This window comes from Tinamus guttatus, unplaced genomic scaffold, assembly GCF_059628265.1.
Source record: "Tinamus guttatus ecotype Peru unplaced genomic scaffold, ASM5962826v1 Tinamus_guttatus_pri_ptg000749l, whole genome shotgun sequence".
Lineage (NCBI taxonomy): Eukaryota > Metazoa > Chordata > Aves > Tinamiformes > Tinamidae > Tinamus > Tinamus guttatus.
In genome coordinates, this window is record NW_028289283.1 from 1,153,718 (window position 1) to 1,170,052 (window position 16,335).

The 16,335-nt window shown below is 38.1% G+C and overlaps 1 protein-coding gene across 1 annotated transcript in view; it reads left to right on the forward strand.

The window, feature by feature from the left end:
* Positions 1-16,335, forward strand: part of FBLN1 (fibulin 1) — a 68,496-nt gene that overhangs the window by 17,804 nt on the left and 34,357 nt on the right. The window contains exons 3-9 of the mRNA XM_088537357.1: positions 2,385-2,520; positions 7,760-7,931; positions 9,048-9,107; positions 10,592-10,693; positions 12,009-12,146; positions 14,172-14,309; positions 15,935-16,078. Of these exons, the coding sequence (XP_088393483.1) occupies positions 2,385-2,520; positions 7,760-7,931; positions 9,048-9,107; positions 10,592-10,693; positions 12,009-12,146; positions 14,172-14,309; positions 15,935-16,078 (890 nt within the window). The remainder of the gene's footprint in view (positions 1-2,384; positions 2,521-7,759; positions 7,932-9,047; positions 9,108-10,591; positions 10,694-12,008; positions 12,147-14,171; positions 14,310-15,934; positions 16,079-16,335) is intronic.

Consider the following 16,335-nt stretch of genomic DNA (forward strand, 5'->3'; position numbering starts at 1 on the left):
TAGGAGAGCTACATACGAAGAGTTGAACGGTTTTACACAGACAAGGAAAGACAAATCTAAGTGTCCTATTGACCATTAGAGATAGTTCCTTTACTCTGCTCTGAAGTAGAAAGGAGGGTATGTAATATATTAATGTGCAAGCTAGGGACAGGAGGAGTAATCTTCATCTCAGATGTCTTAGGGGCTAAAGAGCTTATGGTACAGTAAGAAGACCATCATGACATGAGCTGACAAAGGAGAAGGGATGGCAAGGACTGGGCAGACTCAGTTGCAGTTGGAAGACCAACTGGAAGACCAGTGTGGATTTTTCTAGCATTTTTCTCTGACTCTTCCAAGGATTTCTATTGCTGTTACACCCCCTTAGGTGCTTACAGTCTCAAGGAATTTTTGCTACTAACCCAACTGCACTGCAGAATTTGGGCAATGGAGTTTGATTTTGTTGTTGTTTTTCTGAGAGTGAACAAATGGTCTTTTAATCCAGTATTTCAGTTCAAGTGATGTTTGATTTCTGGTTGCAGTCAGAGTGAGGCACACATGATTTATAAATAAAACTGATGGGGAATATCTGAAGAACTTTTTATTGTTGTTTTGGATGGAATTGCCAATTTTCAGGGATTTCAAAGAGTTGACTTGTATTTGGAAAAACAAAAAAAGCACACGGGAAATCAAACAGATCTACTGAGTAACCTTTTTTGTTGTTATTATTATTTGTTTGTTTGTGGGTAGCATATCTAGCTGCTCAACAGGACTTAAAGAGCTAAAGAAGCTGGAAAGTCTTGGCTCCCACACTCTTGGACTTGAAGTTTAGTTTTATAGGCTTCCAGAGTCCTGACAGGCAGACCACCCCAGAGCTGGGCAGGGAATGGAAATTCTGCTTCAGAGGGAATTTCAGCAACAAAAAAGCTACATGGTCTTCCAAACTGAAACTGAATCAAATATCAAAAACCTGAAATACTCTGCCAAATAAAGTTACCATGCTGGGCTTAACTTCTTGCTATGACCTTAGAGTTTATTTTTGAATGATTTGTTCATGAACTTTTCCTATGCATTGAAATCTCATTGGCGGTTTTATCCAAGTGAAATTTGCACAGTCAGATTGTTACAAGATCCAATGAATAAGAATCGGGAATCTTCAGGAGTGGAGCCCGCCATCCTTATGTTACTAGCGCACACAAGTGAAGTTCCTACATGATTCTTGCTTTTAGTGGGTTGGACTGACTGGCCCAGTTCCAGGAGTAGGGAGTTCCTCATGCTGCCTGCGAGTTGGAAGTTCCCCCTATAACTATCAGGACAGGGAGGCTCTTGCAAGGTTAGTTCACTGGAATCTGCTCTCTGATGACCATAATAGAAGCTTGCAGTCCTGTGGTGTGACTAATCTGCCTTCTCTAGACATCCAAAATTTCCAGCAGCCTAGGGAAAGGGTTTTTAAGAATTTATTTAAAAGGAATTGGTTTTCTGATATCCTTACATGATTTTACGTATTTTTAGGTAACCCTATTTTACACTTGAGTTCAAGCAATCAGAATTGAAAAACAATAAGGTGAATACCATTAGCAGGGAGGAGAATGTGTTCAACTTTGTTAGTCTGTAAGAGATATAAGGTTTCCCTGGCCAGTGGATTTAAAAATTAATTCAGAGGATTTTTCTGTAGTTTTTTAATGCATCTCTGACATATCAGAGCATGTCTTTCAGGTGTCCTTATTGTGCTGTATAGAGTGTATAAGTGTGGTTTGCCTTCAGGATAATTTCCTTTCACCCTTAGCAGCTCATGCAACTTTATTCTCAATGAAAGAGGTTTGTTATAAAACATACGGATCTGTTCAGATCCTTGTATATGTAATCAGATTTTTTCCTATTCTTTAAGTTTTTTTCCTGTTCCCCCAAGTCTATTACAGGAGCTAGAAGTGGAGAAGCTTTAAATTGGAAGCTCTGCCCACAACACTACCCAGCAAAATACAGTTGCTCATGGGAGATATCTCCTTGAATGATGGACTTGGCACACAAGTGGCAGTGACGACAAGAGCGGAGGAGTTTCAAGCCTTCTTTCTTATTTCTCCTCCTACCCAGGAAATGGAGATACAGTTGCCAATGTATTAACTGAAACCAAGATAAAACTAATATTATACGATGAACAGTGGAACTAACAACATTGAGTCCCCTATTTATTTTCAGCCTATCTTTTCCTTGCAAGGCAGACAGGCAGTTTAACTCTTTTAAATGTGTTACCTAGACATTCCGCCTACACCCAAGAATATTTCAACATTGCAACTAAAATGCTCTCCTCTTTCTTTGAGACTAGTGCAAATGCTCTTTGTACTTGCTGCACTGTATATTCTGGGACTGAATATGGTATTCTTCCCCCACTGCTTCCATTCTCTCCTCAGCATGACTCAGGTGCAGTGCTGCCGCAGCAAGTTGGAGGAGCGCTACTGCTCAGACGGGATTGAATTTGCCAACGTGCATGAAGAGTGTGACTCGCATATTAGTGAAAATTCTACCTGTGAAGCTGAGTACTTCAAGGTGAGACTTTGGAGTAACTCCTTTTTTTTCCCTAGGGAATGATGTATTGACAATCTAGAATAATACTAAGGTTTGACCCAAAGGTCACCCTCCTCAATCTGTTGTGCATAAACTGCTCTTGGTCATCTACATCTACTGGTGAAACTGGTGTTGCTGGTTGTCACAGAATAGGCATCATGATTTTGTCCCACAGTGGGGTGGGATGGGGGAGCCACTAAGGAGTCATCTGTCATCAGCGTCCGGAGTGTTCTCGGCTGTCAGTAGGGCTGCTGGCACGTGCATCCTCACCCTTTCGCATGGAGATTCTTCTGTGCAGCCTGCGGAAGGCTGTGCACCCCCATCTAGATTTAGTATGAAATAATATTTAGCCCTCAGTGTCAGTACCCTGAAGGTCTCTGAATGGATGAGGAACGACACTGAGAGGAAGTATTCTTCAGATGCAAGTGCTTTCTAACAGATAAACATTTATAACAACAGCATTACTCTAAACAGATGCCAAGGGACGATTGCAAAACAGAATACAACTGTTTGAGGAAACCCACTTTTTTATCATTTGATTGGTGTTTCTGTAAGTGAGCTTGTTAGCACGAGGTAAAGGATTAATGATGTTGGCCATACTTCTTTAAACAGGGCAGGTTTTCATGCTGACAGCTGTGTTATTAAATAAAATGGACTAGGCCTTGATCCGTGGTCCTGAGAATAAGTGGCTCAGCACAATTCGTGTCACGTAACTAAATAGCCTTCCCCCTTGAAAAACCCATTGGTCTTGTGCAAAACATCTGTTGTGAACATTCTGGTCTGTGCTAACCTCAAAATGTGCTTCAGTGTTGTTGGAAAGGATGCTCTCTGCCATTAGAGCTTGCAATATTTGAAAAGTAGAACAGTAGAGATAATTACAGAATGATGTTTGAGCCCATGTTCTGTCCCTGTTTAATTGTCTAGTATAGGCATAGTCATTGACATGTAATCTTAGCCAGATTCTGTTACTCCTAGACAGGATTGTCATATACTTGATAACCTTACTGGGTTAGCAGCAGGAATATCTTTGTAAAGTGTCCTTGATCCATGATGGATATAAATGTTTCATGATCTGGTATTAGTGAATAATTTATCATTGCTTTTGTTGAATGTATTTTGAATCTGATGACCCTGACGCTGAGACATACACCATATCTGGTGACTCTTCCCTGCAGTGACAAATAAACTCTAGCTTTCACATCTAGCCCATCTCACATGTGCTTGGATATGCACATGGTACACTTTGTTTTGGTCTAGGTAGCATATGAAATCTCTTGGATCTTCTTGTGCCTTCAAGGAAGCAGTAAGAATGATTTAGTGATTAGACGGAATAATTGCAGCACTTTGCAGCAAATAAGGCATCTAACCTTTCTGTCAAATCCCAAACATGCAATTGAAAAGAAGATAAAAAGGCCATATTCTGAATACAGTCATTTCAGCTTTTGCCTTTACAGGCTGTAGGCATAGATAATCATGGACATAATTCTATTCCCCCAGTTGTTTGGAAGCCTATTTTTTCTTGTTTTGGAAAAAAAGAAAAAAGAAAAAAAAAAAGGGATGTGAAATTGATGCCCATTTAATCATTTAAAATCTTGAAAGTCTTCCTCAAAGGACAGTAATGAAATTCCAGATTTGTTGCTGATATAGGATATTCAGAAAAAGTGATATGAAAGCTTCTGCCACAGCAAAGTTGCAAATGGGGAGAAATTTCACTTTATTTAAAGTGCTTGGATATCTTCCCAAAAAGTCTGTCATAAGTACTTTGTTTTTCCAGAGATCAGGATCTGCCCTTACCTCTCCCATTTTGTCAAGAATATTTTGTAAAGGACATTATTACCCTGGACTTATGAATATATTTTTACCCTTGTCCAGATCTTCAGAAGTTGTAAACATTTCCACTGAATTAGTTGCTTTGTTTTTCAGGCTATTTTTCCTAACATCTGCTAGTTAGTGTGGTTTTCAGCAAATGGGAGACCTCTTGTGGACAGCAACACAAAAACACTGTTTATAAATGATTCATCCTTGAGTTTTATAATTTACCTGGTGACAGAAGTAATGAAGGGTTCTGATGAAATTTATCTAATTAAGAGAGCTTACTGATGAAAGCCATTTGGGATGCATCTTAATGATACTAAAAATACATCTTTAGACATGTAACTGCTGGTGGTCTGAAGCGTATATGCAAGCTTCATTTTCACGCTGGTAAACATCTCATTTTCCGCTCAAGCTAGTTAACCCCAGTTCCCAGGGCAGTACAGCAAAGGTCTCACTTTGAAACAAAAGTATGAAATGCAGTATGTGCTTGCCTTCCTATGCTTGGCCCTTTTTGTGAGAAGACAAGGTATATGACAATATAAGGGAAGAGTGAAGATTGAAAATGAGATAAAGATCAAAGCACAGCTTTACAACTGCATGGGCTCTTGCTAATGTTGGAGAGGAGGCAAAGGAAAAATATTTATTATCTGGATCACTTCAGAAGCAAAGACTTAGAAGCAGTGAGAATGAGTAATAAATGCTGGGTGGTTTTGTAGTACCATCCATTAAGGGTAGAGATGTTTCTAGCAAATGGATGGATGATCAGAACGTGCCTACAGGCAGCTGGAAACCACTTGGAAAATAATGTGCAAACACATCAAGAACTGAGCTAATGTGGAGTCTAGACAGCACTCTGACCTTAGAGGTCAGTGTCTTTCAGAACAGCCTAACAGCCCTGAAAAAAATGGTGTGAAAAAGCAAATATTGAGATTAATCTTACTGTGATAGTAGTAGTTGTCATGACGCAGTGCTTTGTATCTCAGAATAACAGTGTTCTGTGACCATAAATCAAACTAGACTTATCACTGCTATGTTATTTTGATTCCTTTTCCACCGTGGGCAAACTGAGGCAAAAGGAGAATAAGTGACTCCAAATTCACAGGTGAGGTATTCAGGGGAGCATGCAGGTCTCCAGATTCCAGGCTGGGTGATGCGGCCACAGGACTATCCATCACCATCTGAGTCTCTTTTTTCTTTAATTTTCTTAGCCTTTAGGACTGTCAGAAGCGTCAATTAAGATAACATTGACACTTTCCATCTCTTCTTACTTTAGACCATTTGGCTGTGATGTATCTACATAAACTGTTATCAATATCAAGATGTTTCATCTAAATTTATCATGCACATTAAACACAGGTTTGAGCAAATGGTTCAGAGCATACAGTTACATCGAATGAAGATGTAGTTTCTCACAGACGTGGCAAGGCATAGCAAGGTCTATCCCTGGAGATTTACGTTAGCTGGAGACAGTTTTCAAGTGCTAGCTCCACCTGGTTGAGATAAAGAATAAAAGATTTTTCAGCACCTCAAAGACAGCAAGATGACCATTCTTTACCCAAAAAAAAAAAAAAAAAAAAAAAAAAAAGTCAGAGAACTTCTGTACCTCCTTATTTGAGCTTTGTTTGTTTGATAAGACAAAGAAATGTGAGCAAGTCAATTCATATGCCTTACAGTACAAGCTAGGGAGGATATTCAGAAAGATATGATGTCACAATTTGGCAAGGCATCAGCTGTATTCAGTAACTTAAATAAGATTTGGTTATCAGAAATATGCAAGCTTTCTTTTCTTCTAATTTATGGCTGTGAAAATTGGAAATCCACCAAAATTTTAGACCAAATGTCAAAAATATTTAGAAAGATGCCTCAGGAAAACAATACATGTTAGACAGAATAAATACTCAGAAATGTTGCAATTCTTGGAAGAGATCATCATGTCTTTATTTCAGAAGTCATCCGGAGAAGATGAAGTTTCCTAGATGTGTTAGAGATGAAGCCAAAGCATCAGCCATCACATGGATATAGTGAGAGAACCAAGTTAAATAAGTGGGTAGTGACGAACTGTTCCATCAAATAGTAGATAATAAGGGAAAATATGTGTCTTAATAACAGTGGGGGCATGTAAAGAAGACCCCAGCACTGGCAGGGAGGGAAGAGTTCTTGTCACATAGCATTTTACAGCAGGAGAAAGATTCAGTTGCATATGTAAAAGGCAATAGTGTGCTTTATGAAGCTTCAACTTCTGCAAAGTGAAAAAAGGTGAAAAATTGTTTTATCTTCATATTGCTCTAGGCTTTAAAAATGATTTCACTACACTTCAGAGACATATATATAATGTCTTATAAAGGGAAATTGAGAAGAGAGGTGTAAATCTCAAAGTAGTGAGACTTAACTGCGGTCTTCCTTTCATGAAATTAAAGAAGTTTAGTTCAATGCTTTGTTATTTTATATTCCATCTGCTGTTTGTAATGGTGAAGAATATTTTCTTCAAACAAACAAACAAAAAAAAGCCTGAAGTATAATAGAAATAGCAAGAAAAGCTTAAATCTGCTTTTTACATTCTAGTAGCAGTTGGCAGACATCAGTTTCAGAGACCCAAACATTTTTGCTGCTTTCTAACAGCAAGGAAGAAAGTGAATAACTGATCAATAGCTCCTCAACTTAAAGTAAAATGAAAGCTACACAGAAATTACCTTATCCTGTTTTCACTTCAGCCGTGTATTCCTGGGACATAGTCAAGAAGGTCTAGAAGAGGTGGGTCCTGTTTCACCCCTGGGTGCCACATAAGGACTTCGATGCTGTTAAGTACCGAGTAGTGTTTGACCATGCGGTCTGTTTTTTTGGAATAGAATATTTTCCCTCTTTACGACCTGTTCACAGTAATTTTATGATGGATCGTGTTTGTTTGCTTGTTTGTCTGTTAGTTTTGAATATTTTTTGCTGGGAAGGTATTTTAATCATAAACTGAGGCACTTCACTGGAAGTTTCCCTGTTTAATTAATCTGGACAAAAAGGGAAGTCAAGGTGTTACAAAGCCCCACAGTTTGCTGGTGTTTCAAGATGTGGCATGTAGGCAGGGAGGAATCCAGTTCCAGGTGTGTTCTGATTTCTGATCTCATTGTACTGGCACACTTGTGTGTGCACACACTCACATATACACAGTATTTGTGGGAACTGTATCCAGGTTCTGGCTTTGGTTTACATCTTTTCTGTGCAGGCCAGATACAGAACTCACAAACTCAACTACTCATTAGAAAGTCTGAGCTTAAGTACACCAGGAGCACATAAATATTATGCAGAAAATTTTCCATCAGTTCATTAGGTGAGCTGGCAGTATGGACAGTACTGACAGCATTTGCATTGATTTGTTCAGGGTTAGGATTTCACCTTTCCTTTTTGTTTTTAACAGAAATGTTGTTACTGTTGTTTGCTGGGAAAGACTGCTCAAGTTCAGGGACAGAGCTGTGAACCAAACCTGAAGATAGGATACCAGTGTGGAATTGTATTCAGAGCTTGCTGTGTGAAGGGTCAAGAAGGCACTGATGTGTCCATCATTGATGATGCTCCTAAAAAGGATGAAGGTATTTTGTACAGTATTTTCCCACTTACCTCTATGGGTAAGTAGCACAAGTAAAACATTAATACAAAGATGGGTTCAATCTCAGCAATCTAATAACAACAATGTTTTCATCACTAAGCTAAGAAATAATCAGGTGTTTGAACATATATCAAATATGCCTAGCATCAATACAAGTTACCTGTAGACAGGCAAAGCAAGCAGCATGAGTAGGCGCATTTCCAAATAATGAATGGAAAATCAGATGGTCTCTGTTTTGGAAGGCATTTCTTAGGTTAGCACTTCATGTTTGTTAATAGTAAGACATGCAAGGCATGTGGCTTCTTCACCAGATGAGGCACTCTGACCCTCTGTATGATGCTTTATTGGCTGAGTAAAGAGGAACCTCTGATACTGTGTCCCCAAAGTGTTCCACAAAAATCAGACTGGGCTTGGGTACATCCATGATGTACCACGATTCAATAACCACAGTCTTTTGAGATTGGTGTTTTACACCCCTTACTACCAACTTGACATTTCCCCTGAGTTCAAAGTGGCAGGGATGAGGGGTAGGATATTGGCCAGTTCTTTGGGCAAGTAATGGATTCAGGTAGTGCATTCTACCCTTTTCTGCCCTCAGTGTACCAGTGATAAAAACTCTCTGAGTTGAAGTGTCTCAAGTACATTTGAAAGATGCCCAAAAGTTGGGTGTGGAGTTCCTTTTGGAGTGAAGTTTGAATAAATAACTGAGGTTAATCTGATTTTCATTAAAACTGTGAGTATCCCAAGTAAATATAAAGTCAGTGGAAGCCAAGTATGTCTCAACAGCAAGGCTTATGAAAATCAGGTTAAATTGTGGTTAAAAGCCTAACATTAAGAACCTGCACTTGAAGATTTTAGCCCATATGTAATCTGTGATCACACTTTCATATTGAATTAGTCAGATAAAAAATGCCTGGTGGGCATATGCATTTGAATATCAAATTTAAGCGTGAAATAACTGTAAAATATGTAAATAATGTTCCTTAATTTTGTCCTGCTTCATCCAAAACCATGATCTGAATCCCTTCCCAAGCAGGCAGTCTTTCACTGCAAGAGGAAAAGTACTTTCTCCTCTAATGCCTCTCTCTCCTCTTTTTAGCTGAAATTTCAAAGGAGGAACTAGACCAAGAAGATCCTTATCTGCATGATGGCTGCAGAGGTAAGCCAGGTGACTAGTCCTATTAGCCAGCTCTTTTGTGATTCCATCCAATAAAAGTTAGCAAGTTTAGACCTAGATATTAGCTAAAACATGTTGCCTAGGCTAGCTGTGTGTAAAAATAAATAGAATGAGGATCCTAGTAGGCCATGTGTTGCTTTAATAATTCTTATATACAGAAAAGACACTGTCTTCCATGGTGGAATTCACCTTACCCAATCAAAGCTTAGATTGCACATCTAACTTTTATTTGATCTCTAGTTGATAAGACCTCACAGTCGTTACCCAGTTGGACCCATCAAATACTCTTGGTTCTTCACAGCGCGACGATTAACACTTGAGATGATAGGGGAGACTGGATTTGAAATGAGACTTGTTTCGTTTTGAGATGCACCACTTGAAGAAAAGGCAGAAAAGTGGCCTGCTCTGTCTCCTGGATGTGTTGTTGGGATAGTGTTCTGCTAAGTAGTCTGATTTACTGCTTGTCACATGCGATTTACATGTCTATAAACTTAAAGAGCAGTGATTTATTACTTTCTACAAGCATTTCAGAACTAAGTCATGTATTTAGGATAAAATCAATTTAATAAACTTATATTCCAGTTGAGAGATGATTTATGGTGCTGCAAGTTGTATATCTATCACAGTCTAGAGGTTAGAAATGTCTACTAGGTCATTAGCTAGTCAAAGCCAGCACTGGCTCTCCTTCTTGTCTCCGACTGCTAATTACAATAGACGACATAAAAAAATGTGTTATGTATTTCCCTAGCATTATTTCTTTATGCAATCAGTCATTGCATTTGTCAGTTATTTGCTTGCTGGCAAGAGATGGATTGGTGTGATGAGTTCAAAGCCAGAGTTTCTGCCTGCAATATATTTTCTGATAATCTCTGCATGCTAAAATTATGTGTGAGTTTCCAGTGTTCACCAGAGGAAGCTCATACTTCCTAGGCAGGTTTTGATATGACTGACTGGAGTTCACATTATTAACAGCAGCTCCAAAGTTGGTAGCTGTCTATCCCAGCCATAAGCCTCTCCCAGTCACAAAGCTAGTTCCTTCTTCTCATGGAAGGAACACAGCTTTTGCCACTACTGTGTCCCAAGACCTGTTTTTCTGTGGTGTATTTATGTCCTTGTCCTCATTAGGAGTTGTTCTATTTAAAAAATGTTTTTCTGTAATTCACTGGTCAGCTTTAGGTTTCATACTTGCACTTGCCCACATTAAGAGGGCTCATCTCGAACCTTTTGATTACTGTCTAGCCAGACATTCTCCTCAACAAAAGAAGGAGATCAATATTCCAAGATTCCAATAACTGCAGACATTTCTTTCTATGATTAGCCTCCTTTTGTGTATGTGCATATGTGTTTTGTGTGTGTGTGTGTGTGTGTGTGCAATTATTTACTTTTCATACTGCAGATGACTAGTTTGTGTCAGTTTCTGTGAGGAGCCTCTTAACTGTATAACGCTTCTTAAAATACCCAACCAGGTGGAGGTCCCTGCTCTCAGCAGTGCAGAGATACAGGATCCAGTTATGTCTGCTCCTGCTTTGTTGGGTATCAGCTTCAACCAGATGGTGTCAACTGTGAAGGTAAAAGAAATAAAATCACTGCCTTGATTATCAGCATTTTTATTTATTATTATTAGCATCTAGAAAAGATGCAGACCAAAGAGAGAATAATATGGCTGATTGTATTAGCTGGGGTGGGAGGTAAGACCATTAAAGCAGTTTTGTACTGACAGTAGTGGAAAAGTGGAGTTAAAAAATTAAATCGGATGGAGGATTTAGACTGAAGAGGCAGGAGATCTTTTGAGTTTATTGTTGTGAGTAAAAACAATAAAATACCTGTTTCATTTTATAGTAGTAAATCAGAATTGGTAAGAAAGATGGAGTAAAGTTCTTCAGCTTAGTAAGGAAATGACTGACAAATAGGATAAAAGTATTGGATTTCATGAGCAGCATGGAAATAGTCAAGGGGGAAGAACTATTCAGTTTCTTCTAGAACAAGAGCTGAAGGGACCTTAAGTGCAGCTATAGGGTTCATCAGTCTTAACTTTAGGCATGTATAATGTGGTTTCTGCATGTGAGCTAGTCAGTTTTCTGTTGCTCATCAAGAGAAAGAGGCACTTCCAGGGCACAGTCTATCTCGCCTATTTTCAGTATCAGTTCCAGGATGGGAAGCATTACTCCTTAGGATTGCCTTTTTCTCTCATTGACTGAAAAGGGAGTCTACCTTAAAGTAGCTCTGGCTAAAAATTTAAAAATATAAAAGAGGTATTAATGATTGGTCAGCTTAAAACTAACAAAATACGAAATAAACAAAGGAAGAACGTTTTTATGTGTCACAGAATTAAACTAAAAGCCACTGTCTTATACTATTGTAGGTGCTGGGTGTATTGATGGATTCAAAAAGAAAATGAAAAAAATCATGAAATACTTATTGGTAGCTGAAAAGAAGGAAGTTGCAACCTGTGGCTCACAGAATCATTAAGCCAGATGTGAGCAAGGGAAGAATTTCTGAAAGTTTGCCTTGTTCATAAAAACACTTGAATCACCTGCTATAGGACCAGCCAGAGATTTTGCGGTCATACCCCTTTGCTATTAACCTGTACAACTTCCCTCTGTTCTTTAGTAAAGTTCAGTGAATCAGCATTCTTAACTATTGTTACTAGTGGGATCAAAATGTTCTTATTTGCTAACATTTTGAGGTAAGAAAAGAGCAACCAATCATGCCTCGATTATGTGAGTGTGAGACGACATCCATATTTTTTTTCTACCAATACAGGTCATTAGTGGCTGAAGATTTGCCCACAGCCTTGCTTTTGACCTCCTCTCTTCCCAGTCATTTTGTGTTCCTTAGTCTCTCTCTCTTTTTTTTTTCTTCATTTTCTATTTTCCCCCCTAGATATTAATGAATGTATAACTGGAGCACATAGCTGCGGGATTGGGCAAACTTGTGTCAATACACTAGGATCCTTTCGCTGTCAACGTGACACGAGCTGCGGAACTGGCTATGAGCTGACTGATGACAGTCGTTGCAAAGGTACGTTGTGGGCAGACAGATTAGCTTTCCAGATATACATAAAAGAATGCATCCATCATTGTGTCCTGTTCTTCTATGTTTTGGGGAAATACACGTGTCATTTGTAGTTCCATGGAGACATGCAGACCGTGCTAGTACTTCTGGGACAGTAGTTTTCTACCTATTACCTGGCAGATACCAGATTAGGCTTGTGAGTGGAAGGAATTTAGTTTTCACACTTCACACTTGAGTGGAAGGTGGTATGACCAGGGGATTTCATTTGTAAATGCTCTTGCAGATGCATTTTAAAATCTTTTTTTTAGTCTGATTTTTAAGTCTTTATGCAGGAGATTTACATTTGTTAGAAAGGAATTTGCATTTTAATCACAACATTCCTAATGATTTTAAAATGAAAAAGATTAAAAAACTTTTCTTTTGTTTGAAAACAAAAGTCTTTTTCTACTAAAGGAGTGGCTGACTTCAGGTTTCATCTAGCTCAAAATATGCTGTTATGTGCATCCATAGCTTCAGCAGACATGCTACCTTTGCACAGACAAAAATTAGCCTATTAAAATTAACCTAAACCCTATTTGATGTGGAATTAGTTTCCACTACAAAACAAATGTATCCTCCAAAGCTTAGAATTGGCTTTAAACAGGTTTGATCCGCTGCAATTTTGATCAGCTATGTAAGTGAATTCAGCTGAAATTCTACATAAGTTTTTATTGTAAGAAATGATCAGAGGTGTATAATAGATTGGAACTCTCCATTCCTCCACAACAAACTCTGAAATAAACCCATAGAACATAGACTTTATTTTTCAAAGTATTATGGTCTAATTTTGATGCTTTTGAAGTACAGCTTCTGCTAATTTGAACGACATCAGTTTAAGGCAAACAAATAGCAACAAGTATTAACAGTCTTTCTCCACTAGAAAAAACTCGGAATGCAGTCATTAAACTATGCATGCCATTAATGCTAGTAATTTCTTATCTGGATAAGATATGTAAACGCTGTTAATTTTAAATTATATGTTGACAGTGGTGAAAGTAGAAATGCATAATCTTCGTTTATGTTTCTAAATGCTCTGTACGACATAAAGCATTTAAAAATGACACAGACATAGTTGCCTTGCTATGCACAACATATAAATTGCTACTGCTTTTAATCCAGTTTAGTATTGACTCATGCTAAACTTTAAAAAGGCTTCGGACTCATTATTTTGTTCTCAGAGCTCTGTAGAAAAGCATTTGTGACTTCTGTTATCTTCATCTCATAGATGAACTGAAGCTTCCTATTGCTGGAAAGTTTCTGCACAGTAATAGCTTTGAGAGATGTCTTCCTATTACATTACAATGTGACGAACATGAAATTTTAGTTTTTATGTATGACAAGGTTACATTCCTGGGTGGAACCTGGTTAGCCATAGTTTGCTTAGTCTGAACAGTAGTTGATTTGCAAATACTTATTATCTATACTGAACTTGAGAGGACCGTTAAAGTGGTCAGAGATCGTATTTCTGTGTGTTTTCAAGCAGAATAGTGCAAGGAGGCCTTAATATGAATGAGAGTCCAAGCTAGTTAATTCACTTGCAAGAGAAATAAACAGTGTCTCCATGACCCAAGGTTAAAATTACAAAATGAACATATAATTAAGTCTTATTGACTTCAAAGCTGACCTCATGTATAAGCACACTCCTGAACATGATGCTTCAGGTATGCTATAGTGATTTTGAATCATTTAATTTTGAGAATTAAATATGCAATAGCATTATAAATGTTCAGCATCTATAATGTTAATTTAATATTAATTTAGTGCAAATTTTATAATATTAATAAAGAACAATGAAGAAAACATATTCTGCCTGTTTTTACTGAGTTTCTTCTTGAGGCAGTGGATCAGACTGATTCTGGTTCACTGAACTACCTTTCATGAAAGTAGACTAAGGATTAACCTGTCTGATATTTTTAACTGTCTTATGTTTTAGATGTGATAAAAAAGCTTCTGTCAAACTCCTGCTAACAATTTTTTTTTGTGATGTACCAGATATTGACGAATGTGAGACTGGTACTCATAACTGCCCCCCCGATTTTATCTGTCAGAATACTCCAGGATCTTTCCGTTGCCGACCCAAGCTACAGTGCATGAATGGGTTTATACAAGATGCGCTAGGCAACTGTATCGGTAAGACATACTCTTATCTTGGTGAATACTTAAGAGTTGTCTGTGAAATAAGTTATCATTTCAGTGAGGGAGCTCTGAGCTTCTCAAGTCATTCTGTATGCACGTATGTGTTACTCTGCTGCGTAATTTTTGTATGCCCTTAAAAGTAGGGTCATTTCCACATGTAAAATTTATAGAAGAATACCATTTAAATAAAATGGTTAAGTATTAGGGCTGTATTTTTAATGAGATTTGGGCACTTGAACATTTTCCTTAAGTTTTTGGGGATTTTGTCTTTGTCATGTCATGTACTTTGTGATGTACTTCCAAAACAGAATTTCTTAAAAAATAGTGATATGTTTCCTCTCATCCTATCCAAATGGTATCCAAATTAGATAAAATTTAGTAGAGAAAACTGTTAATTTATGATATCCTTCTTAACACAGTTTGTTGCTAAATGTATGAAGTTGTTGTAAAGATATATAGGTCTTTTAAACCCATTGCCTTTGGTTATAGTTTATGAAGAGTCTTACTATGTTTGAGAATCATAGTCCAATTATAATACACTGTGTGTGGAGGGGAGTTTTGTGCTAAAGGCTGATTAAGATCTGTTGAGTAAATGCCTTGTTTCCAAGACTTGTCAAGTTATTGTGAGGCTCCTGTAAAAGAGAATTAAAACCTTTATATAAATCTGTTAGAATTACTGGTTTTCAGGAGACACTGAATGGAATTGTCTAATACAATCTACAAATCTATCAGTTATTCCCTGGAGGAGTAGTTTCAAGTCTCAACTTAACTTTAAATTTCCCCGACGGCATAGCGTGTTCTGGCCTTGTGGAACTGGCTGAGCAGCAGAAGCTGCCAATTGTAGCATATCATCAACTTCTCCTGCTCCTGACCGTATCATACCCTATATTGCTGAAATCTGACACTGGAAACACTGGGGCAGAAAACAAAATTGCATTCTATCAAATGAAGGGAGCTCAGTGCTTGAGCACCACAAACTCTTTGAAGACTGGCTTCTGACATACCAAGAGCCATGTCAACAGCCATCACAAATCAGTGTGTCTGCACTGACATTAGTGAAGCAACACCAATTTGCAGCAACAGTAGCTATGGCCCCTGAAGTGCAGTTGCTCAAAATAATTACCAAAATGATTAAATTAGTTGATTTTGCATGCTGTGAATCAAATGCTCCTGGATGTGGTGTTGAGGGGAAAGAAGTGTGAAAACTCCTCATGGATTGTAGAGAGATGCTTAATTTGTGAACATATAATTCAAATACTTGTATGTTTACATGGACAGTCTATCATAAGATAAGGTATGCATAGTGAACACCTATGAGCTATAGTTCGTCTGTTGGTGCAAATATACATATACAAGTACTTGATACAGAATAGTTCATTCACTGTGACCAAAAATGCCAATTCCATACCCAGTTTCCACTAGTTTGCAGTGGAATCTGGCTTTTCACTCATCTGCAGATCTTCACCCTGGAAGCATAATATTGGTGAAGCTAATGACACAAGGGTTTGTGTTCTCCTATGGGTTCAGTTTTTGAGACGCTGAAGGATGCAAGGATGGCATCTCTCCTTAAGCATCTGCAGACAGTGGATAGTCAAACAGAATTGTTTGCGTTCTTTTAGATATCAACGAGTGCCTGAGCACCAACATGCCATGCCCAGCTGGGCAGGTATGTATTAACACTGATGGCTCATACACCTGCCAGAGAATCTCACCTAGTTGTGGCCGAGGTTATCATCTCAATGAAGATGGAACAAGATGCGTAGGTAAGTAACAATTTTGAAGAAAAAAAAAATATATTGTCTATCTTAACCAGTTCATGCGCTTTGCCCAGGTTTTTCTTATTCATCAATTTCATCAACTCTTGATCCTGTTCTTTCTTTCATGCTGGTCCCAGCAAGTAAAGAATGGCAAAGATCATTTCTATGTCCTTTAAATAATTCACAAATCTCTGTATTCTGATAAAGGGACAACTGATAATCATCCCCCCAAATGGCATTATCTGTGATGATACTGACGTATT